This window comes from Rhinoraja longicauda, chromosome 5, assembly GCF_053455715.1.
Source record: "Rhinoraja longicauda isolate Sanriku21f chromosome 5, sRhiLon1.1, whole genome shotgun sequence".
NCBI classification, from domain to species: Eukaryota; Metazoa; Chordata; class Chondrichthyes; order Rajiformes; family Arhynchobatidae; genus Rhinoraja; species Rhinoraja longicauda.
The window spans coordinates 52,101,633-52,127,435 of record NC_135957.1 but is presented as its reverse complement, the minus strand read 5'-3'; the positions used below and the strand labels follow the sequence as shown (position 1 = coordinate 52,127,435).

General features: G+C 41.1%; 1 protein-coding gene across 1 annotated transcript; it reads right to left on the bottom strand.

Moving 5' to 3' along the window:
- LOC144593919 (vesicular inhibitory amino acid transporter) lies at positions 1 to 25,803 on the bottom strand. The gene is made up of 3 exons (XM_078400052.1): positions 25,727 to 25,803; positions 20,204 to 20,483; positions 1 to 1,152 (listed from the first exon to the last, which is right to left on the bottom strand). Exons 1-3 carry the CDS (start codon positions 25,801 to 25,803, stop codon positions 1 to 3), a joined length of 1,509 nt encoding a protein of 502 aa, XP_078256178.1.

Genomic DNA, 25,803 nt, shown 5'->3' with positions numbered 1-25,803 from the left:
TTAGCTGCTTTTGAAAGCACCAATTAACCCCTTCACTGAACAGAAGATCCCAGAAAGGCCACATAGTGATCCAAGGAGAAAAATAGAAATATCCAGGAATCTTTCTAGATTGCCCAGTTTATCCCAGAGGAGCCTCAAGTGAAAAAGTGCAGGAAGGAGAAAAGTCATAACCGCCCCAGTAACACTGCCTGTTAACCCCATTAGGAAGGTGAAATGTGGCATTAACATAGCAATTAGGAGGGTTAACATCAATAAACTGCCTCGTAAAACCAACGGCCAGATGCGAGTGTTTCCATTCATTGATCTTAGATTGAAAATACTAGTTTGCACAACTTGAACAGCTGCATAAAAGGGCAATGGATAGGAAAGGAGGGCCTTGGCCACCAGGCACAAGTTTACCAACATCCGCAAGTTGAATGGCAGATTATCTGTGATTATTTCCTTCATTTCATTTCCCCAGGTTAAAAATGAGACAAGGACAAAAACTGTTTTAAAGATACATGCAGACAAATGAGTCCAGTTCAACATGCAATCAAAGCTACTCTTGTTTCTCATGCTGCCTTCAAGAGTGGGCAGGAAAATCTGTGACGTGTAGCTGAAAATTATCACCCCCACAGAAACCAAAAACTTTTCAAAATCCACTGAAAATGTTACCTTTCTCCAGGACCATTTTCCCATTTGTGTCATACAGTAGGTAATCACAATGCACAGAACAACAAGGTGAACGGCAGAGCAAAGAAGACTTAGCTTTGATACAATTTGAAGATTTTGTATAAAAATACATGGGACCAACATCATGACAGCAATCACAAACCAGGTTTCCTCTGACACTGGTATTTGTGGGAAACTGTGGACCATAAGATTCCCACTCACCACCAAATACAAAATGCAAGTCATTATTAGTTCAGCCACCTGAGCAAAATTAACAATTCTGCCTCCTAGTTTCGGAAATAGTTGCTCACAGCAGGCATTGGCAATGTCTTCATATGATGTCCTCACTCTGACATGCTGTCCCTCTTCATTTTCTTCATACAGGCAGGCGATGAGAATTTTGCCAGTGTAGCAGCAAATAACAGCAGCCAACGTGATGAGAAGCAACCCGACATATCCACTATGCAGAGCAGCATACGGCAAACCCAAGACAAAAATACCCTGTAGAAAACAAAAACAAGAGATCTCAGGCAAAACTGTCCATTAGCAGAAGGTAATATGTAAAACCCCATGTCACAGTTAATAATACATTCATTAATTGGATGATCTTACCTGCCACCATTTAATAGGAAAGGAAGAAATAAATCAACCCGTGAAAACAGGTGGTTGAAACTCTTAATAAATGTAAGAATTCTTAGACTAAAATCACAAACCATAATTTCCAGGTTAATTTCTTTCACATGACAAAGAGTTCCATGATAAGACAACTGTGTGGCATTCTATGAACTGATATCTGAGTGGAATAATAATTAGTTTATTTTAAATGGATTAACATCTCTATTGAAATAACCAAAAGGAAAGTTGCATAAATGCTTGACATTTATATGCTAATACTGCAAGAAGTAATATTGAGGCTGTTTATTTATGAGGAGACAGTTATCCTCTCTCAGGAATAATCAAAGCCTATGAATTATACTAAGCTTAAAAGGAAATATTCCTTTGTCATTTTGGTTCAACCTATAAATAATTGTTAATTCAGTAAATCACGCCTAATGAGGCCACCTAACAAAGATATAGCTTCGAGACTCATGTTCATTAACTTTGCTAGCAAAATGTTCTTACATTTATCCTTTATTAATATGCCCACAAGGAAGCTGCACACAAAAAATGAAATATTAATAAATCATGTCACTGATAAAAATAATTAGCAAGGTCTGGATGAAAGGTTTTCCTTTTGAAATTGTTACTTAAAAGTTGTTTACATTTCTTTAAATTATAGTGCTTCTGAATATTACTTTTACAATAGCTCTGTAAATTGCCTGAAGTTACTGAACCAAAATCATGGAGGTCTTAGTTATGGAAAAAAACCTGAAGACTCTTAATATCAGGATCCTTCCAAGTCATCAAATTATTGTTGACTTAATTAGGGCAATAAAACTTAATTATAAATTGGCATGTTCAGGCTGGTATAAGATAAATTTAGTAGAATATTATTTACAGGTACTTTAAACAACAACAAAAAATCAGTATTAAGGAGTCACTAGCAAAGCCAACTTTATAACCTGGCCTAATTGCCCTTGCCAAGGTAGACATAGACATAGAAAATAGGTGCAGTAGTAGGCCATTTGGCCCTTCGAGCCTGCACCGCCATTCAATATGATCATGGCTGATCATCCAACTCAGTATCCCGTACCTGCCTTCTCTCCATACCCCCTGATCCCTTTAGCCACAAGGGCCACATCTAACTCCCTCTTAAATATAGCCAATGAACTGGCCTCAACTACCTTCTGTGGCGGAGAATTCCACAGATTCACCACTCTCTGTGTGAAAAAAAACGTTCTCATCTCGGTCCTAAAAGACTTCCCCCTTATCCTTAAACTGTGACCCCTTGTTCTGGACTTCCCCAACATCGGGAACAATCTTCCTGCATCTAGCCTGTCCAACCCCTTAAGAATTTTGTAAGTTTCTATAAGATCCCCCCTCAATCTTCTAAATTCCAGCGAGTACAAGCCGAGTCTATCCAGTCTTTCTTCATATGAAAGTCCTGCCATCCCAGGAATCAATCTGGTGAACCTTCTCTGTACTCCCTCTATGGCAAGAATGTTTTTCCTCAGATTAGGTAGAGGTGGGTTACAGTACTTTCTTCAATTTGTGCATCCATTCCAATGAATTATCTACACAAAGCAGAAGTATATGATTTTACTTTAAAATGTTACATGAATTATATTGGAGGCCTAGAAGAGTGGTGTGTGAGAGGAAAAGTTGATGAGTAAGAAGTAGAAAGTACAGATGCTGAAAATTGGCAATAAAAAAAAGAAAATATCAGAAATACACATTAGGTGGATTCCTGTGGATTGGAGGGTAGCTAATGTTGTTCCACTTTTTAAGAAAGGAGGGAGAGAGAAAACGGGAAATTATAGACTAGTTAGTCTTACATCAGTGGTGGGGAAGATGCTGGAGTCAATTATAAAAGACGAAATTGCGGAGCATTTGGATAGTTGTAACAGGGGAGATCATGCTTGACTAATCTTCTGGAATTCTTTGAGGATGTAACTAGGAAAATTGACAGGGGAGAGCCGGTGGATGTGGTGTACCTTGACTTTCAGAAAGCCTTCGACAAGGTTCCACATAGGAGATTACTGGGCAAAATTAGAGCACATGGTATTGGAGGTAGGGTACTGACATGGATAGAAAATTGGTTGACAGACAGAAAGCAAAGAGTGGGGATAAATGGGTCCCTTTCAGAATGGCAGGCAGTGACTAGTGGGGTACCTCAAGGCTCGGTGCTGGGACCGCAGCTATTTACAATATGCCTTGTATGAAGGGATTAAAATTACCATTAGCAAATTTGCAGATGATACAAAGCTGGGTGGTAGTGTGAACTGTGAGGAAGATGCTATGAGGTTGCAGGTTGACTTGGACAGGTTGTGTGAGTGGGCGGATGCATGGCAGATGCAGTTTAATGTGGATAAGTGTGAGGTTATCCACTTTGGTGGTAAGAATAGGAAGGCAGAGTATTATCTGAATGGTGTCAAGTTAGGAAAAGGGGACGTACAACGAGATCTGGGTGTCCTAGTGCATCAGTCACTGAAAGGAAGCATGCAGGTACAGCAGGCAGTGAAGAAAGCCAATGGAATGTTGGCCTTCATAACAAGGGGAGTTGAGTATAGGAGAAAAGAGGTCCTTCTGCAGTTGTATAGGCCCTAGTGAGTTCGCACCTGGAGTACTGTGTGCAGTTTTGGTCTCCAAATTTGAGGAAGGATATTCTTGCTATTGAGGGCGTGCAGCGTAGGTTTACTTGGTTAATTCCCGGAATGGTGGGACTGTCATATGTTGAAAGACTGGAGCGACTAGGCTTGTATACACTGGAATTTAGAAGGATGAAAGGGGATCTTATCGAAACGTATAAGATTATTTAGGGGTTGGACACGTTAGAGGCAGGAAACATGTTCCCAATGTTGGGGGAGTCCAGAACAAGGGGCCACAGTTTAAGAATAAGGGGTAGGACATTTAGAACTGAGATGAGGAAAAAAAAATTCAGTCAGAGAGTTGTGAATCTGTGGAATTTTCTGCCTCAGAAGGCAGTGGAGGCCAATTCTCTGAATGCATTCAAGAGAGAGCTAGATAGAGCTCTTAAGGATAGCGAGTCAGGGGGTATGGGGAGAAGGCAGGAACGGGGTACTGATTGGGAATGATCAGCCATGATCACATTGACTGGTGGTGCTGGCTCGAAGGGCCGAATGGCACTCCTCCTGCACTTATTGTCTATTATCTATAAGGTCATTCATCTTCAACAGCAGATCTTCTGAAAGCTTCTTCTTTCTCATTTATTGTGGTTTTCTCTGCTCCACAGTTGACAGGGTTCTGAGCCACATCTATTCTATTTCCCACTCTTTTAGACAATAGACAACAGACAATAGGTGCAGGAGGAGGCCATTCGGCCCTTCGAGCCAGCACCGCCATTTAATGTGATCATGGCTGATCATTCTCAATCAGTACCCCATTCCTGCCTTCTTCCCATACCCCGATTCCACTAGCCCTAAGAGCTCTATCTAACTGTCTTTTGAATGCATCCAGTGAATTGGCCTCCACTGCCTTCTGAGGCAGAGAATTCCACAAATACACAACTCTGTATGAAAAGTTTTCCTCAGCTCAGTTCTAAATGGCCTACTGCTTATTCTTAAACTGTGGCCCCTGCCTTCTCCCCATACCCCCTGACTCCGCTATCATTAAGAGCTCTATCCAGCTCTCTCTTGAATGCATTCAGATTATTCTCAATATTGTTTCTCTTGCTCAGAAGCAGAGGGTTTCCTTGACATTAACTACCACTTCACCAGCTACTACACTTAACAGATCATTCCTGAAATGGGTTACACCTTCAATACATAGATACAAAGATACATAGAAATTTGGTGCAGGAGTAGGTCATTCGGCCCTTCGAGCCAGCACCATCATTCAATGTGATCATGGCTATTCATCCACAATTAGTACCCCGTTCCTGCCTTCTTCCCATACCCCGATTCCACTAGCCCCAAGAGCTCTATCTAACTGCCTTTTGAATGCATCCAGTGAATCGGCCTCCACTGCCTTCTGAGGCAGAGAATTCCACAAATACACAACTCTCTGTATGAATAAGTTTTCCTCAGCTCAGTTCTAAATGGCCTACTGCTTATTCTTAAACTGTGGCCCCTGGTTCTGGACTCCCCCAACATCGGGAACATGTTTCCTTCATCTAGCGTGTCCAATCCCTTAATAATTTTATATGTTTCTATAAGATCCCCTCTCATCCTTCTAAATTCCAGTGAATACAAGCCCAGTCGCTCCATTCTTTCATCATATGACAGTCCCACAATCCCTGGAATTAACCTCGTGAACCTACGCTGCACTCCATCAATAGCAAGAATGTCCTTCCTCAAATTAGGAGACCAAAATGCATACAATCCTCCAGGTGTGGTCTCACCAGGGCCCAGTACAACTGCAGAAGGACCTGTTTGCTCCTATACTCAACTCCTCTCTTTATGAATGCCAACATGCCATTAGCTTTCTTCACTGCCGGTTGTACCTGTATGCTTACTTTCAGTGACTGGTGTACTAGGACACCCAGGTCTCGTTGTACTTTCCCTTTTCCTAACCTGACACCATTCAGATAATAATCTGCCTTCATGTATGCCTCCAAAGTGGATAACCTTACATTTATCCACATTACACTGCATCTGCCATGCATCTGCCCACTCACCCAACCTGTCCAAGTCACTGCATCTTCATAGCATCCTCTTCACAGTTCACACTGTCACACAGCTTTGTGTCATCTGCAAATTTGCTAATGTTACTTTTAATGCCTTCATCTAAATTATTAATGTATATTGTAAATAGATGCGGTCCCAGCACTGAGCCTTGCGGTACCCCACTAATCACTGTCTGCCATTATGAAAGGGACCCGTTAGTCCCTCCTCTTTGTTTCCTGTCTGCCAACCAATTTTTTATCCATGTAAATACCCTACCCCCAATACCATGAGCTCTAATTTTGCACACTAATCTCTTGTGTGGACCTTGTCAAAGGCTTTTTGAAAGTCCTGATACACCACATCCACTGGCTCTCCATTGTCCATTTTACTTGTCACATCCTCAAAAAATTCCAGAAAATTTGTCAAGCATGATTCCCCCTTCATACATCCATGCTGACTTGGACCGATCCTGTTACTGCTATCCAAATGCGCCACTATTACATCTTTGATAATCAAATCCAGTATCTTCCCCATGACCAATGTCAGGCTAACTGGTCTATAATTCCCTACTTTCTCCCTCCTTTCTTGAAAAGTGGAATAACATTGGCTACCCGCCAATCCACAGGAACTGTTCCACAATCTGTAGAACATTGGAAAATTATCACCAATTCGTCCATGATTTATAGAGCCACCTCGAGTACCCTGGGATGCAGACCATCAGGCCCTGGGGAATTATTAGCCTTCAGTCCCATCAGTCTACCCAATACAATTTCTCGCCTAATGCAAATTTCTTTCAGTTCCTCTGTGTCCCTAGATCCTTGTCCTCTAGTACATCTGTGAGTTTGTTTGTGTCTTCCTTGGTGAAGACAGATCCGAAGTACCTGTTCAACTCTTCTGCCATATCCTTGTTATCCATAATAATTTCACCCGTTTCTGCCTTCAAGGGACCTACATTTGTCTTTACTAATCTTTTTCTCTTAAAATTTGATTACCTTTTTAGTTACCTTCTGTTGATCTTTAAAAGTTGCCCAACCCTCTGGCTTCCCACTCATCTTTGCTATGTTATATGTCTTGTCTTTTATTTTTATACTGTCCTTGACTTTTCTGTCCTTGAATCTTTCTTCCTCTTTGGAATGAAATGACCCAGCATCTTCTGGATTATTCCCAGAAACACCTGCCATTGCTGTTCCACTGTCATCATCCCTCCTGGGGTCCCTTTCCAGTCAACTTTGGCCAGCTCCTCCCTCATGCCAACAAAGTCCCCTTTGTTCAACTGCAATACTGACACTTCTGATTTTACCTTCTCCCTCTCAAATTGCAGATTAAAACTTATCATATTATGGTCACTACCTCCGAATGGTTCCTTTACCTTAAATTCCATTATCAAATCCAGTTCATTACACAACACTAATTCCAGAATTGTCTTCTCCCTGGTTGGATGCAGTGCAAGCTGCTCTAGGAATCCATCTCGGAGGCACTCTACAAACTCCCTTTCTTGGGGTCCTGTACTAACCTGATTTTTCCAGTCTACCTGCATGTTAAAATCTCCCATAACCACCATAGCATTACCTTTGTTAAATGCTAATTTTGGAAACACCTTCTCCTCCACTTCCCTGGCAAGATTACAGAGGGACTGTAATTCGTCTCTGCTAATTCACACACCACAAATTTCCCATGCATTCCCTTCACTTTGCCCAATGCAGTTATTCCAAACAATCCTTTCTGTTTAAACCAGTGATTGACTTGCAATTCCTTGAATTTGCTCTCTTGCATCCAGTGCTCACAATGTGGTCTCCTCCATACAGGAGAAAGCAAATGTAGATTGGACAACTGCTTTGAAGTACATTTTATTCAGTCCACACGGGTACATTGAACTTCCAGCTGCCTGCTCCTTTAATTCTCCATCACATTGCCACTGTGAATTCTCCATCTTTCACCTTTTCCAATCAACCATGAACATCAATGCCAATGTTCCCTCTCCAGAAATGCTGCTTAACCAGTTAAATATTTCTGTACTCCTGATGTATCAGTTATTGTTAAAAATACTTCAGCACTCTTTTTCAGCCAGGAGAACTACCAATTCTGTGTTTAGCTTTTCACTGTGCCCACCCTATCACAAACATCCCCTTTGCTTTCTTCATTTCTCCCCCTTCTCTGTTGATCAAAACATATTTTATTTCTAACTTTTTCTCCCTCTGATGTAATGTTGACTCTGTTTCTGTTTTCACTAATACTGTTGGAACTGTTGAATAGTTCCAGTATTTTCTGCTTTCACTTGAAGAACTAGTGAGAGCTGTTGTAGGAAGAAGACAAGGACAGGGAGGCAGACTGGTAACAGTAAGTAAACATCTCAGAATGAACTATGATTTCCGAGTTTATTTTAATACAACCTTAAAATAAATGCACTCAGAATATTTGTCTTATATTTATTTGTCATTGTCCAGTGATTGGATTGAAGGCCAGGGAACATTGGTTTGCCAAAGGCTCATTCCGGCCAGATGTGTTCAGTAAATTTGAAAATATTTGTCCACATCAATGATTCTCAAATGCCTGTGGGCAGAAAATATTCCTCTCCTTATCCACCATCTCATCTTTCATTCTATCTTTGTTCCATATTCTCTCATGTCTCTTTAAGCACATTTAAATCACTTTCTCTTCACTCACTTCTCCTATATTTCCATTGATTTCTTTCCACATGCAGTACGGTCTTTCTCCTTCTTTAATTCTGTACTTTTCTGGAAAGTGTGCCTTAATGGGCACCAGCAGTCGACTTATTCAAGTGGCCAATGTTCAGATGAGCTTGAATAATGTAAATTTGCAGATTCTTTATCTGACTGCATCAGACAATCCTCGTGGCGTGAAACATCCAAGTAGGATCATTGTCTCTCTTATGTGAGCATATAGAGAGGGCTTGAGAATGGGGAAACAGCAAAAACCTGTGCAAAGCATACTCCCAATGTACATAGAGGACATGCACAGTGAGCCTTTCCAAACAATGGTCAATTATAAGTACCTGCATGCTCTCATGCTGCTGTTCAGCTTGTTCTTCTTCGATCCCAGCACACAACTGTGTCTTGAAATACACCTATTTCCCTTACTCATCTTGCCACCTCCCTGAAGGTGAAGAATGAAATGAGCCAAAGACCAGCCAAAAATATGTTATTTGTGTATTATGTTTGGTATTGCTGTGCTGTGTTCCAAAAGTGGCACCAATAACACCACTGAAATGGTGCAATCTTCCTCCTTAATTCTTACGAGTTTGACCATTTAGTTCCACTGATCATGAGGCCTAAATGTTTCTCCATCATTTGCAGGCTTGAAGCCAAGGAAAGTCCATTTCATTCTTGATAAAAAACAACTGAAACTCATATTAAAGAACTGCACACAAATGTGAAATGTATCAATGTCTAAAACTATGATAATTGAAGTGCTGTGTCTCATATCTTAGAAATTACGAATATTATTATTTTGTAATATCTCAGAAAGACTTCCACCTGCATGAAATTTTGCAAAGAACCAATTAGTCAGTGAAAGCAATACACAGAATACAAATTCACTATCAAACAAAAGAAACTACTTAGTATTCACATTTTCAGAAAAGTAAAAACAATCATTAATTTACATATTTTAAAAAGGCTTGTTAAAAATATTGCAGCTCTCAAATCATTAAGTTGAGGTTAATTTGTTTATTTTGAAGTTTGATTAATTCTACAAGTAAATGCTGCAGTTATGTAAGAAAAAGAAATTTGTTCTCTGTTGATTTGAAAAATGTTTTTTGCGCTATCATGGCTATATTGTAGGAAGAACACATGATTCTTAATGAGTACTTTAGATGTGAAATCAATTCCTGAATAAACTACACAATTCAATATTAATCTTATGCCACTGCTCATAACTTAAGAAAGGCTAGTTTTTAATGTCATTAAACTGTAATATTTTATCTCTTCTAAGTTTAAAAATGGTCTAAGATCGTATTTGATTTGTCTGTTCTTTTTACTTTACAATGTAGTGCTAATGTAATTAACTGTGTTTCAATTTTTATTATATAAAAGGCTAATAAATTGTATTGAATTGTCTCCTATAAAGAAAACTGCCTGTAATTTTATTGATTTTCTTTTTGTCGCATTGGGCCAAATTCTCCAGCAATGGTGAGATTGGTGACTTAAAGTGTAAATTCAGCATTTGGCTGTTAATATGATCATAGTTTTTAATATTGATGGTAATTAAATTCCTTAGCAAGCATGGCTGTGGTTGTCTTTACAGAGTGTCACAGCATCCTTCAATCTGTCCGAGAACATATTACTAAGATTGTTTTATTGCTTCACAATAAATGCTAGAAATCTGAAATACAAACAATCAGTGCTGCAAAAACTCAGCAACTAGCCTCTGATAGTACTGCACTGGAAATGAATCGGAAATCAGATGGTGTGTGTCAGTTGAGCATGCTTAGACAGTTGCCCATCTCCTCTATGCTGCAAATCCTGGACTCCAATCTCTGTGTCAGTGATAGCTGTAAAGATGATAGCTGTAAAGATGACAAGCACTTGCTGCTTTGTTGAGGAAGATGATGTGGTCATACCTGCCAATGCCAGAGAGTTGTGGTGCAACTGGTAGGATATGGCATTTGAAGATATATTCAACCATCATGAGCACTCACATTAGATTACTGAACTTCAGGCAGCATCCCATCCAAGCTCTGGAGTTTGATTTCATTCATTGTCAGATGTATTCTCCCACAACTGGAGAGAGACTTCTGAAATGTTGCAAGATAAAACACCCACTTCTCTGTTAGGGCTTCCAGTGGAGCAAGCGACAATCATGGAGCTTACTCTCGGCCATTGAGTGCCATGAATTCTTTAACAATTATTTTTACAATATATTTCACTACCTACAAGTTATTGCATCCATTACTTCACCATCTCAGCACTCCTTTAAAATGTACCAGCGTTCTTATGATGCCATAGGCTAAGTTTATTTGTTAAAACACATCACAAAAGTGGACCGATTTATGATACAGTAAGGCGGGCTACCGTATGGTTACCGTATCCCTCAGAATCCTCTCAAGTAACTTCCCTACCACAGATTTTAGGCTCACTGGTCTATAGTTCTAAGGCTTTCCCTTGTAGCCCTTCTTAAATAGAAGCACAACATTAGTCACCCTCCAGTCTTCCATCAACTCACCATGTCTAATGATGATTCACATATCTCAGTCAGGGCTCCTGCAATTTATTCTCTAGCTTCCCACTGTGTGCTCAGATATATCTGATCAGGCCCAAGAGACATTCTACCTTCATACGCCTTAAGACATCCAGTACCTCCTCGACCATAATACAAACTTTCCTCAAGACACCTCCATTAACTATCCCAAGCTCTCCAGTCTTCATGCCATTCTCTACAATAAAAACAGAGGAGAAATACTCATTGAGGACTTTCCCCTTCTCCTGCGGTGTCTAAGTATAAAGCTCTGCTTGTATGATATAACAAGTCACTTCACTCTGAGTACATTGTTATACATTAAGTATGTTAACCTGCATATATCCTCCATTATGCCTGACATGCTGAAAATGTTTAAAGATCTAAATTCAAAGTTTAGCAAATGATAGTCATTACATACGTTTGTCCAAATAATTAAAACTGAAACTTACACTGTGGCAATTTGAAAGTAAAATTTGTATCAACAGCATTCTTTGCCAGTCTTTCTATTCAGCAAAAATAGATCATTTCTAATTGTGTGACTATTTTAGATTTTTAGATTTTAGATTTAGAGATGCAGCGCGGAAACAGGCCCTTCGGCCCACCGAGTCTGCGCCGCCCAGCGATCCCTGCACATTAACACTATCCTACACACACTAGGGACAATTTTTACATTTACCCAGTCAATTAACCTACATACCTGCTGCACATCTTTGGAAAACTAATTGGAAATAATAAGTCAAAGACAGACGAAGAACAATTTGAACCAACATTTCTAGTTCTGACATTCTAACTGAAAGTTACTTACGTTTGACAACCCTCTGATGAAACCTTATGATGAGCATTTGTCGGCACTGGGCCTGTACTTGCTGGAGCTTAGAAGAATGAGGGGGGGGGGGTCTCATTGAAACATACAGAATAGTGAAAGGCTTGGATAGAGTGGATATGGAGAGGATGTTTCCACTAGTGGGAGAGACTAGGACTAGAGGTCATAGCATCAGAATTAAAGGACATTCATTTAGGAAGGAGATGAGGAGACATTTCTTTGGTCAGAGGGTGGTGAATCTTTGGAATTCTTTGCCACAGAAGGCTGTGGAGGCCAAGCCAGTGGATATTTTTAAGGCAGAGATAGACAGATTTTTGATTGGGGAGAAGCAGGAGAATGAGGTTAGGAGGGAGAGATAAATCAGCCATGATTGAATGGTGGAGTAGACTTGATGGGCCAAATGACCTAATTCTACTCCGATTCCTTATGACCTTATGACAACGTTAATGATTACATATTCTTTTCAGAAGGAAGCTTTTATTTACAATCCAATTTACATACACAAATGAAAGAGGAGTCCAAATGTAATGATTTACTTTGTTAGCAAGACGTTCCTTTCAGAATTCATCTTTGAATAATTATACAGTCATTTCAGTAAGAATATTGCCCATTGAACACAAGTTGCATGTTTGAATCACTGCTTCAATTAGCATGACCACCAAAATTCCTGAGCAGAATCAACTACCAGTGATAATGTGAACTGAGCAAGTCATGGAAGAAATCCTCCAAGGATTGTTTTAAATGTGTCCTGAGGATCATTTCTGAATACTGGGAATACAGTAGTGCTCATTAAGCAGCAAAATAACTTACAAACAAAGCATTGTTTACAAGTCATAGAACACAAGCCGTCAAAACAGTATGCCTGCAGATAGTTTCATGAAGCCTGCAAAAATGGCCATTGTTAGTTGGACCTGCATGCAAGATGCCTGTGTTAGTAAATGCCTGAGAGGCTAAAAGCAAACAAGTGAACTGGCGCGTCCAAATGTCAATGCTTCATTGACTTGACGATCATTGAAGTTATTAGAATGTCCACAAGAAGTATTTGACAAGAGAAAGGCAGTACTGTATTGAATTGATTGGATTGAATCCCTTATTGTCACATGTGACAAGTCATAGTGAAATGATTTGCTTGCAAGCTTTGCTTGCTTTAAGCTCTTGTAACACTTATGATTCTGACTAAGCCATAGAACTGAAGAAGTTACTCTTGAATTTAAGTATCATAAAGTCTAGTTTATCTGGTATTTATGCATCCAAAATTCTCATGCATGCATCTTTAGTTTTAACTCATTGGTTTAAATCTTACCAGTTGATCCAAGGGCAATTAGTTGTAATTAATTTGATAAAAACTATTTTTTATCAAAATGAGCTCAAACAGTGAATTTTATTTCAAGTATCATGCAAAATAAGTGTGATAAAACATGTTTAGTTTATTTACATTTATACAGAAGAACAGTGCAGTTATAACTGAGTAACACCAACATCTTCTGCAAAGATTTGGTACTTTGTGTGATGGTGAGGGCAGTCATTCATTTGAATTATTTTTGCTGAATGTTACATAAATCCCGTTTAGCCTTAAAATATGGAATTACAATGTAAAAAGAATGTTATTGAACAGGGTATGGAGATGACATAAAGTTCAGCAATTTATTTAAAGGTTTATGTATGGAATACCAATGAGAGTTGCACAGTAATTTTCTTTGAGCAGCTATCGTGGAACTGTCATATTAATGCAACTGCCACCCCACATGGATGCTAATAGTATACTATATAGGATTTTGTTTTGACATTGAAACCTGATGAGAGAGAGAGAGAGAGGGAGGGAGGGGGAGAGAGGGGGAGAGAGGGGGAGAGGGGGAGAGAGAGGGGGAGAGAGGGGGAGAGAGGGGGAGAGAGGGGGAGAGAGGGGGAGAGAGGGGGAGAGAGAGTTTAAAAGGTTAAAAAACATTAAACAATAGACAGATGTAAATGTATCACAAAGATGTGCAAATTGCCCTTGGATCAACTGGGGAAATTTAAACCAATGATTTAAAATTCCGCATTAGTGCAAAAGCTTGAAGCTGAGTATCCAGGAGGAACAGATAGCGCCTCTACAAATGAAGGTTCATCACTCTGACATCTCCCAAGGCTAATATTATACTTTCAGAGGAAGTCAAGGCAACCAGTTCATCCATGTCAGCTCATTAGGACAAGGTTGGATAAATTTCTGGAAACACTAACTGCAAGTATCCATTCAAAAGACCCGTTCTCTAATACTGTTAATTTTTCTGTTAACCATGGAGTCAAATCCTACATTTATATTAATCTCAGATACCACATGCATGCCACTTTGTAATTAGAATATATTTAATGCTGAATTATTATGATATAGTTGAATGAGATAAAATTAGATCTACTTATGGAACAAATTGATGTGTCATTTTCTGAACTGAATGTTAAACATCAGATATCTCCTTGATAAATTAAGGTGAACAGATAATGATTTGTATGGTATGCTTTCTGAACATCCATGTCATGAAATTGGTCCCAATATTCTTATACAGTGCATTCTATCTGTAACATAATAAAAGGTTGTTATAAAGTTAATGGCCCAGTTTGTCTTCATATCATAGAATTGTACAGCATGGAAACGGGCACTTTTTGTCCATCTTGTTTGTGCCACCTATGCTGACCTCTCTGCCCACCTAAGGTCCATATTACTGCATGCCTTTCCTATCCAAATTCCTGTCCAAATACCTATGAAACTTTGTAATTGTTATCTGCCTGCACCACCACCTCCGACAGCTCATCTCATTAAACCACCTTACTCATGTGAAAAAACTTGCACCTCAAATTCCCTATCAATTTTTCCTCCTTACCTTATACCTATACCTTTTATTTCTACCCTATCTATCCCCCTTATAATTTTATAAACCTCTATAAAGTCACCCTTCAGCCTCCTAACTCCAGTGAGAATAAACCAAACCTAACCAATCTAATTTTATAACTACAGGCCTCTAAACCAAGCAACATTCTGACGAATATCTTCTGCACTCTCTCTATTGCTACTACATCTTTCCCATAGTGTGGTGACCAGAACTGTACATAACACTCCAGAGATCTAACCAATGTTTTGCGCAACTGCCACATGGCGTCCCAGCTCTTATGTTTATGAAGGCAAGCATGAAAAATACCACTTTCACTACTGATCCATCTGATTTGTGATTTTTAGCAATATGGGCTCTCACCTCAAGATCAGTGTGTACATCAACACTCCTACCATTGCCCTTACTTGAATTTTATTTCCAAATTCTCATATTTATCCAAATTAAATTCCACCTGCCACTGCTCTGCTCATCTCGACAGATGATCTAAGTCCTACTGTATCTCAGACAAACCTTTTTAGTATCTAAAACTCCACCAATGTCACAAAATCTAAAGAGAAACAAAGGGAGCCATCAGGTTAAAAATTGTATCATGTATGCTGCTTGTACTATTTATGATATGGAATGATTGTTTTATATTAATTCATAAGTGACTTCTTACATAAAGTATGGATTGGTAGAGATCTTGCTTCGTGTTTGATATGCTTGCAGACAAGGAAATATGTCACAGTAAACTAGTTTGTCTTCAGTTTACTTGAAAGGTGTCTCCTTCTATCATCAATCATATTGACTGATATGTCAAAATTATATGTTTCAGATTGATATTTCATACCAGCAGAGGTGAATACTTTTTCTAATTTATTAAATTATGCTTGTTTTATTTGGATTATTAAGCATTTAAACCAAAAGCTTTCAATGATGGTCTCAAAAGGGAATATTCTGCTGCATTGATATTCTCCTTTTATTGAAAGGGGGATGATGAGATTTTATAAATTTCACTTGAATCCAACCAGACATTGATAGTTATTGTTTTAAAATAGTTCCCCATCAGGAGTGGAGCTGAAGGCATCTCATTGAAGGGAATGCAGTGTCAGGACCATAGCACAGAACTCACTTCTTCATCCAATTTGCTCGAGGGTAAAAAAAATCAAATGAAAATTTTATGCTCTCAAATCATCATTTGATGTAATTAAATGGGCAGCTTGATTTGTTCTGTTTCCAGGTTTTTGGCCATGTCACAGGTTCCATTTACAGCTCTGATAAACTGGAATTAATGCAGGACTTGCCAGTGCAGCAAACTGTAGGCGATGAAATCAAATGTCCTGTCATTTTGCCAAATCACAGATCTCCCATTTCAAACACAATTACATCATAACGACAGTAAAATATGTGTCTGAGGATGCTTAGGTTTGACATTGTGGCAGTGCAAGATTGACGCTGCATGAAATTCCCACTCAACAAACAATATGAGCACAGTTTTGTCACTGGCTATTAAGATGGCTGTAATTTTGAATTTTGAAGGCTTCAAATTTGTTTCAGGTGAGCATTTGAATGACTAGGAAGTTATTTAATTCACAAGGTCTCCGCAACCTTTAACCTGATTGCCCACACTGTCATCTTCAAATAATGGGAATTAGAGAAACAAATATGCTGGGAGATTACAGACAGCTGCAAAACGATTAGAATTTTCAAAGAAGGGGATTTCAACTTTCCCAGTGTAGACTGGGACTTTCAAGTGCAAAGGGCTAAGATGTGATGGAATCTATCAAGTGTGTTCAGAAAAGTTTTCTCAGACAATACGTAGAGTGCCCCACAAGGGCGAGGGCAAAGCTTGACCTACTCTTATGGAATTGGGCAGGGCAAGTGACTGACGTGTCAATCAGTGAGCATTATGCACACTGTCTTATGTGCATGCCACATGTACAGTCGGCAAGTCGTTGGTTCCAGCGGCTTTAGGGCTTGTCTACCTAGCACGTGAAGCCTGGGTTCGGTGGATTGCGTGGAGGAAACTACCAGAAGGTTCAACGGGCAGAAAGACGATCCCAGCAAAGCGTCGTGGAGCGCAAACAGGGCAGAGTGAGATACGTAGGACACTTCTGACCATCCACTGCATCCTGACCTGTCCCCAGCCGTCCCGACTATGTCTTGCTGCTGGAACCCGATAGACCAGGACGAGAGAGTGAGGCCGACGATCTGCGCAACTCACTTAAATCCAAGTCAAGCGCAAGTCATGACTTCAACCCCATACCGTGCAACCTCAAGTCTTGTGGCGATGGGAGAGTGGCGAAGCAGCAGATGTGGATATACTGGAAGCTGTAATCACGAACCGGCACACAGGTGGCCCAGGGCATAAGGTCACTCTCTACTGGACCGAAGCAACAGTGGAGTTCGGCAGCCCCCCCGGGTGTCTGAGCAGCCCTCTTTAGGATTCGCACTGCTCACCTCCATGAAGGAAGGGGTTAGAAAAGGTGCCTCAAACATAGCCTGCTTCACTTCACCTTGGCCAGCATACCGCGGCTGGCGGGGATCCCAATCAGCGGTCGAAATAATAAGAAAAACAAGTTGAAGGTGCGAACCTTGATAACATCAAGACAGATAGACACACTGCAGAGGCCCAGAGGAAACGCACTGTGCGCAAGGCCCGGGCTACCTCCACTTCCACTGCAGCACCCATCCACTTGTGTCCTATGTGTAGGCGTGCCTTCCGGGCCCGGATTGGCCTCACCAGTCACTTTCGGACCCACAGTCACCAATCCTCCAACTGAAAGTGAAGGCATGGTCATCTTCGAAGGACGAACTACAACAGTGAGCATTATGAGACCAGTGACCACAGATCCTTTAGTTTTTAAATAGTTACGGATAAGGAACAGACTGGTCGACATGTTAAAGTTCTGTCCTGGTGCGAGGCCATCTTTAATATATTAATAATACATTCCTTTATTCGTCCCACACCGGGGAAATTTACAGTGTTACAGCAGCAGTGGATAGCAAGAGAGCAAGAGATCATTATAAATAAAAGATACATAAATTGTCATCAGTTTTCTGTGTGTTCTTAGCTGATATTGTTGACTCGTCTGCTGGGAGCAGTGCTAGTTGTGCAGTCTCACAGCAGCGGGAAGGAAGGACCTATGTCTCTCCTTCACGCACTTGGGGTGAAGGAGTTGTCAGTGAAGGAGCTACTCAGTGCAGTGACAGTGTCCTGCATGGGGTGGGAGTCGTTGTCCAGCAGCAATGTTAGCTTTGCCATCATCCTCCTCTCTCCCACCACCTGCACTGAGTCGAGGGGCAACCCAGGACAGAGCTGGCGTTCCTGACCAGCTTCTCGAGTCTTTTCCCTTCTGCCGCTAAGATGCTGCTGCTCCAGCAGACCACTCCATAGAAAATGGCCGATGCAACCACTGTGTTGTAGAGGTCCTTAGGAGTGCCCCCTGCACTCCAAAGGACCTGAGTCTCCTTAGCAGATAAAGTCTGCTCTGGCCCTTTCTGTATAGCGCATGGGTGTTTTCAGTCCAATCCAGTTTATTGTTGAGGTAGACACCCAGGTACTTATAAGAATACTTTAATAGTAGTAGACAGGATCTTGTAAAAAATGATTTAAGTAGATTGTTTGCAGACAACCGGATGTCTGGGAAGTGGGATTCTTTTAAAAGTGTGATAGTGAGATTACAAGATATGTACAGTATGTTCCTGTTGGAGGGAAGGGCAAGGCAGGTAGGAGTAAAGAATCCTGAATGAGAGAAATTGGGGCTCTGATCAGGAAAATGAAGGAGGCATGTGTTCAGGTATCGGCAGCTAAGTATGTATCCATGGAGGAGTACAGGGGATCGAGGAGCATACATAAGAAGGAAATAAGGAGGGCAAAAAGAGGGCATGAGATAGGTCTGCCAGGTAAGATTAAGAAGAATCCAAAGAAATTTTATAAATATATTAAGGAAAAAGTGTAACTAGAGAGAGAATAGGGCCCCTCAGAAACCAAAGTGGTCCTCTATACGTGGAGATGCAGAAGATGGGCCAAGGTCCTCATTGAATATTTCTCCTCTGTTTTTACAGTGGAGAAAGAAATGAAGATGGATGAACTTGAGAAAGCTAATAGGGATATATTCAGTATAGCCTGAATTGAGGAGTGCTGGACATACTAAGATAAATCTCCAAGGCCTGGTCAGTTATATCCTAGGATGCTAATGAGAAGAAATTGCAGGAGTCTGGACAGAGATTTATAAATCATTATTATTAGACACAGGTGAGATGCAGGAAGACTGGAGGGTGGCTAATGTTGTGCGTAATGTAAGAAGGACTGCAAAGAAAAGCTTAAGAACTACATATGAGTGAGTCCAACTTTTGTAGTAGGGGAGTTGTGGAGGGGATTCTAATAAGATATACAGGGATTTGGAACGAAATAAATCAACCCAACTCAATACAATTCATTTAATTTATTATACGCATATTATCTCAAGCCAATCCTGACAAGAGTTTGGACAGCCTCCGTGCGTTTAAAACGTTCCAGAAACTCATTTCCAACAGATATGGCTTGCCATCGACATTAAAACTCAAGTCGATAACTGCATTTCTGAGACTGTTGGGATGGGCTACCTGATGAAGAAACTCGGTCAAAAACATAGTAGGAAACTCTTAAAGTGGGAATGTAAACTACCGCACAGGTCAGTGTGAGATGAAACTGGAAAACGTGGAGAATATCAAAGTGATTAGCATCGAGTATTAGAAGTGACGCCTGGTTCCATCTAAACCCACCTCTTTGTTGTTCTTAATATATATATGATATGATAATATCGGATTCATGACATTTATTCTTTGTTTTGCTATCCCCATATATCCTTTATTTTGTTGCCTATAAAACTGTCATTACTGCTGGATTAAGCGAGCGAACTCCCGAGTTTGCCACAAAGTGGCTACAAGTGCAAGGAATACCCTTTCACCGGGTCAGGTAGCATCTCTGTAGAATATGGACAGACAATTTTTCGGGTTGGGACCCATTATCAGACTTTTTTAGTCATCAGTGAAAAAGGGTGCCGACCCGTAACGTCGTCTGTCCATGTCCTCCAGAGATGCTGCCTGACCCGCAAAGTGACTCCAGAACTTTGTGACATTTGGTGTAAACCAGCATCCGAAGTTCCTTTTATCTACCTGTCAATTTGAAGAATTGTGTTTCACTCGCCTTTTAATTACTTTGAGGATCACTTTAAAATTGCCCGCTGACCTCCAACACCCGAGTCATATTTTTCATCTGTTTACATAAGGTGGATACAAAATGCTGGAGTAACTCAGCGGGACAGGCAGCTTCTCATCTTAATAACTCGCCCTTTTTCAGTCATCAGCCTTCACTTGATTCATAACTTCGAAATTAAATTGGTCAGGATTTTAAAGATATATTTGTTGAAAATAATGTTGGCCCGCTTTTATCGAAATGCAAAACGGACCTTTAAACCTACCTGGATCGCATTGGTGACATTCCAACCGGCTTCCCATGTAGTAATGTGAGATGTATCGCCGAGCCCAGGCTGTGGTTGGGCACTTTCCAACTCCCCAGGTTCAGACGGCAGCTCATGCTCCTCCACCCTTTCCTGCAGGTTTTCACTCTGGTCCCTGTTCAATTCGTCCCGCTTGGCAAAACTCAGCCTTTCTTCGTCGACGTGAAATCGGTATCGTTGCCTGTTGAGCAAGTTGGTGATCACGTCTTGAAAGTTCACCATGACCTCGGAGGCAGACATTCTGTAAAGAAGACTTTAAAGAGACGATTAATGAATTTGTCCGATTTGAGAAATAAAACCCCGTAAAGGAGTTTTGTTTTTTTTGCTCCAACAAAAAGCGACAATAATATGAAAGTTTCTCTTGACTTTGACAAAATAGAAGTCGCTGCTCAATTTATTCGACAGTTTGCCGTATCAGGAAAACTAAGCTCCAGAGAAGACAAATTTCACTGGAATCTCTACCACCAGACTTGTGGAGAAGCTGTGAACCATAGACATGAGCCAGCTCACAGCCTTCAAACTTAAATTTGAAATCATATTCTTTTGTCTGTATTTCAACAGCAGCGAAAGTATTTTCACTCTCTGCTATTCATGCACCAGGTGACTAATACATGAATGTATGAAACCATCCTGCATCAATCATATGCATCAAATCAACCAACCGACCATTTTGGCACTTTATTTTACAACAGAAAGTTTTCTTGTTTCAGAAAACAAGACAGTAAATACCTTATTAGAGCAAAGTTTCTTTCCTTCCCATGTTTGAAGGATTCCATTATATCAGTTTGCTGGTGGCAACTTTCAAATCATTATTTCTTTGGAAGAATTTACCCCAAGTGAGAAGGAAATAATTGGTAGTGTCATAATTGCTAACCCCGATTTTGTTTTTAGTAATAAATGTATGAATATAAATCTTGCATAATTTTCAAAATGGCATACCAACTATTTACCACACCACTTGGGAAGGATAATAGCCAATTATGCAGCTATCAGTAAATAAAGGGGGCTTGGCAATCCCCACCTTCAATGGCGTGGTGCCAGCAATGAAGGCAAAGGAAAACAGTGAACATTTTCAACTAGTTACATAGAACGTAGAAACATAGAAAAATAGGTGCAGGAGTAGGCCATTCGGCCCTTCGAGCCAGCACTGCCATTCAATATGATCATGGCTGATCATCCAAAATCGGTACCCCATTCCTGCTTTCTCACCATATCCCTTGATTCCTTTAGCCCTAAGAGCTAAATTTAATTCCCTCTTGAAAACATCCAGTGAATTGGCCTCCACTGCTTTCTGTGGCAGAGAATTCCACAGATTCACAACTCTCTGGGTGAAAAGGTTTTTCCTCATCTTAGTCCTAAATAGCCTAACCCTTATTCTTAAAAGGGAACTTTTCTCTTCCTCACGGCGCGGGGTGCGGCTCGGCTGCGGGGCCTAACATCCCCCGGTGCGGCTCGGCCGCTGGACTTTACATCCCGGTGCGGCTTGGCCGCTGGACTTTACATCCCGGTGCGGCTTGGCCGCTGGACTTACATCGCCCGGTGCAGCTCGGCTGCGGGGCTTAACACCGCCCGGTGCAACTCGGCTGCGGGACTTTACATCGCCCGGTGCAGCTCGGCTGCGGGGCTTAACATCGCCTGGTGCAGCTCGGCTGCGGGGCTTAACACCGCCCGGTGCAACTCGGCTGCGGGACTTAACACCGCCCGGTGCAGCTCGGCTGCGGGGCTTAACACCGCCCGGTGCAACTCGGCTGCGGGACTTAACACCGCCCGGTGCGGCTCGGCTGCGGGACTTTTCACCGCTGGTGCGGCTCGGCTGCGGGACTTAACACCGCCCGGTGCAGCTCGGCTGCGGGACTTAACACCGCCCGGTGCAGCTCGGCTGCGGGACTTAACACCGCCCGGTGCGGCTCGGCTGCGGGACTTTTCACCGCTGGTGCGGCTCGGCTGCGGGACTTAGCTGCGCAAGGCTTGGTCGCGGGCCTTTCATCGCCCGGTTCGGCCGCGAGACATTTCAGCGCCCGGTGCGGGGACTGTGCGGGTCGGTCGGGGACGAGCTGTCTGTCCGTGGGCGTGGGGAAGAGAGGGGAAGTTTTGTTGCCTCCATCACAGTGAGGGGGTGTTTGGAGTCACTGTGATGGACGTTTGTGTTGGGGTTATGTGTCTTGTGTTCTTTTTTTTTTCTATGACGGCTATGTAGTTTCGTTCGGTACTTCGGTACCGAACGACAAATAAAGCTCTGTTATACCTGTTATACCTGTTATACCCCTGGTTCTGGACTCCCCCAACATCAGGACCATTTTTCCTGCATCTAGCCTGTCCAATCCTTTAAGAATTTTATATGTTTCTCTAAGATCTCCTCTCATCCTTCTAAATTCCAGTGAATACAAGCCCAGTCGACCCATTCTTTCATCGTATGTCAGTCCCGCCACCCGGGAAATTAATGTGGTGAACCTACGCTGCACTCCCTCAAAGGCGATAATGTCCTTCCTCAAATTAGGAGACCAAACTTGCACACAATACTCCAGGTGTGGTCTCACCAGGGCCCTCTACAATTGCGGTAGGACCTCCTTGCTCCTAAACTCAAGCGGGCGACATAACCCTGATTGGACAGATCCAGGATGGGGAGGGATCTGCCTACAGACAGGAAGTGACACAACTGGCATCCTGGTGCCATCACAACAACCTGGAGCTCAATGCTCTTAAGACAGTGGAATTGATTGTAGACTTTAGGAGAGCTCCCCCTCCCCCCCCTCCACTCACCATCAACAACACCACAATCACATCTGTGGAGTTATTTAAGTTCCTTGGAACCATCATCTCCAGGGACCTTAAATGGAAGGCCACCATTGACTCCACAGTCAAAAAGGCCCAACTTCCTTCAGCAGCTGAGAAAAGACAATCTGCCGCAGGCAATGATGGTCCAGTTTTATACTGCCATCATAGAGTCTGTCCTCACCTTCTCCATCATGGTTTGGGTTTGGCTCAGCCACCAAGCATGACATCTGGAGGCTGCAGCACATCATTTGATCAGCCGAGAAAGTTGTTGGCTGCAACCTTGCCCCCATCGACGAACTGGACACTGCAAGAGCCAGGAAGAGAGCGGGTAAGATCATCTCTGACCCCACTCACCCTGGCCACAAACTCTTTGAAGCACTTACCTCTGGAAGGCGACTCCGGACTGTCAAAGCCGCCACAGCCAGACATAAAAACAGCTTTTTTCCACAAGCAGTAGCTCGACTCAACAGCCAAAAGTCTCTAGCCTCCTTGTGCTCTGGAATTTTATTTAATTCTTCACATTGTTTACTGTATATTGTGTTGTTACTTGCGAGCAAAACACCAAGGCAAATTCCTTGCATGAAAACATACTTGGCTAATAAAACGTATTCAATTCAATTCAATCCTCTCGCAATGAAGGCCAACATGCCATTAGCTTTCTTCACTGCCTGCTGTAACTGCACGCTTACTTTCAGTGACTGATGTACAAGCACATCCAGATCTCGTTGCACCTCCCCTTTCCTAATCAGACACCATTCAGATAATAATCTGCCTCCCTCACCTGCAATTCCATAAATTTCAGTATCTTATGTTTAACTGTTTGGTAGAGGTGCTAATTTATTCACATGGATAATCAGCATCATCAATATAAATACCACAATTATAACCCTTGTTGATGCCTTATTTATATGCCATTCAGTTATAGCTTGAAAGGGTTGATGGTTCCATAGTCATGAATTCTGCAGTGGATCTCCATTCTGCTTGAGATTCTACTAGCCTAAATTTGGTGAATTAAAATGTATGTTATTGACCATATACTGTCTTAGGTTTAGGTTTATTTTTTGCCACATGTACCGAGGGACAATGGAAAGCTTTGTTTTGCATAGTACCCAATCGGATCAGACATACCCATACATAGATACAATCAGTTCAAACTCAAGTACAATGGATACAGCAAAGGGGAAGGTACAGATTGCTGAATATAGAATGGAGCCAGGTGGATCAATAGCTTTCAAAACTACACGGTTAACATGGTGGTGGGTGGGAATATGTTGGAAACACAACCATAAGAAGAGTACTTCTTTTTTTTAATTAATAAACTGCCTCTCTCATTCTTATTGACCATAGAGAGTTAATTTAGGAATCAAGAAATTTCGACTCTGCGGAATATTTGTTTGCAATATTTTGTCTTTGAGATATCTCTATTTGCTAATCAAAAATACAGTAAAACAAGTGAAAGGAGCAATTCCAGATCTGTTTAATCAAAGAACCATTTTTTATTAAAAACTGAGGTAATACTGGGCTTTGTTGGCATCATTAAATTGAGAAAGGTGATTTCAGTCTCAATGCCTTCAGGACCTGATTGTTCCAAATCTCACCAACAACAATATTTTTTTGTTTTGGGCCATGGTGAATGGCAATTTGGTGCAAAGCATTTATTGTTTAATTCAAATCAAAACAGCTTGAAATATAGCATGAAATATAATGTATGCATGTGAAAATTGAAACAAAATAAATGTTCTTAACTTATTTTGAAATGGTATTGTTCATATAATAAATAAGGTGCAGAATGAATCAGAAACGTGAGCAGTGCTCACTAAGATTCTTCCATAATAACGTTAACAACAGAGATTTTGGAAATTGGCCAAAAACTAATACTGAGGTGATCAGAATAACAATATTTTCAAGCAGCTCTGATTCTCAACATGACATGTTGATTTATTGCTTTTAAGTCTCATTAATATAGTTTCTCAAATGATTTTCTTTGGTGTAAAGGAAAAAATTGTAAACCTAACAAGAGTATTAACAATACATAAAATGGTGAATTTCCTCTTGCCTCAGTTTATGCACAGCCTGTTTTTTTTCTTAAATATCACTAAGTCTAATGATATTGTTCATTACAGATTGTAGAATAGAAGAAATAAATGAGCAGGTAGATAATCAACTTTCTGCTTTGGTCACTGTTATCTTGATGGCTATCGAGAGGCTGGCTGGATTAAGTACATTTCCACCTTAAATGAAAATTGGTTTCAGCAAGGCATTCTCTTTATGCCTATTAGGAGTTGGCTATAAAGAATAAATAGAAGAGTTTTCATGTACTTACAACCTTTTCCTAATGGATACATTTGCTGACAATGAGGCTGCCTGGGGCTGTTTGAAAATTGCAAGCAGCTTATGCATCTTCAGCTTCTTCCCAAGTGCATACGTGTTGGCCTGTTTCATTCAATCTTTTTGCGAGTATTACAGAGAGCGTTTATGCTGTCATTAGTTACATTGAGTCACATCTTTATATTTCTAATGTCATCCAGGGTTACCAGCGCATTAATTTGCGACTGAATATAATCTCAGCTACTTGATTCTGGGTGACGGCTCCTTTGAGTATCACCTCATTCTGGTTCTATTTCCAAATCCGGCTGCAGGAAGGTAAATATTCAAGACTCAGGACACAAAGAATTTGTACAGGAACAGGGTGAGGTGGCACAAACGTACCTGTCGGTCACATTGAAAATCAATATGCGGACACTCTCACAAGTTGTCCATCGAGGACCTGGAGAATAATACGGCAT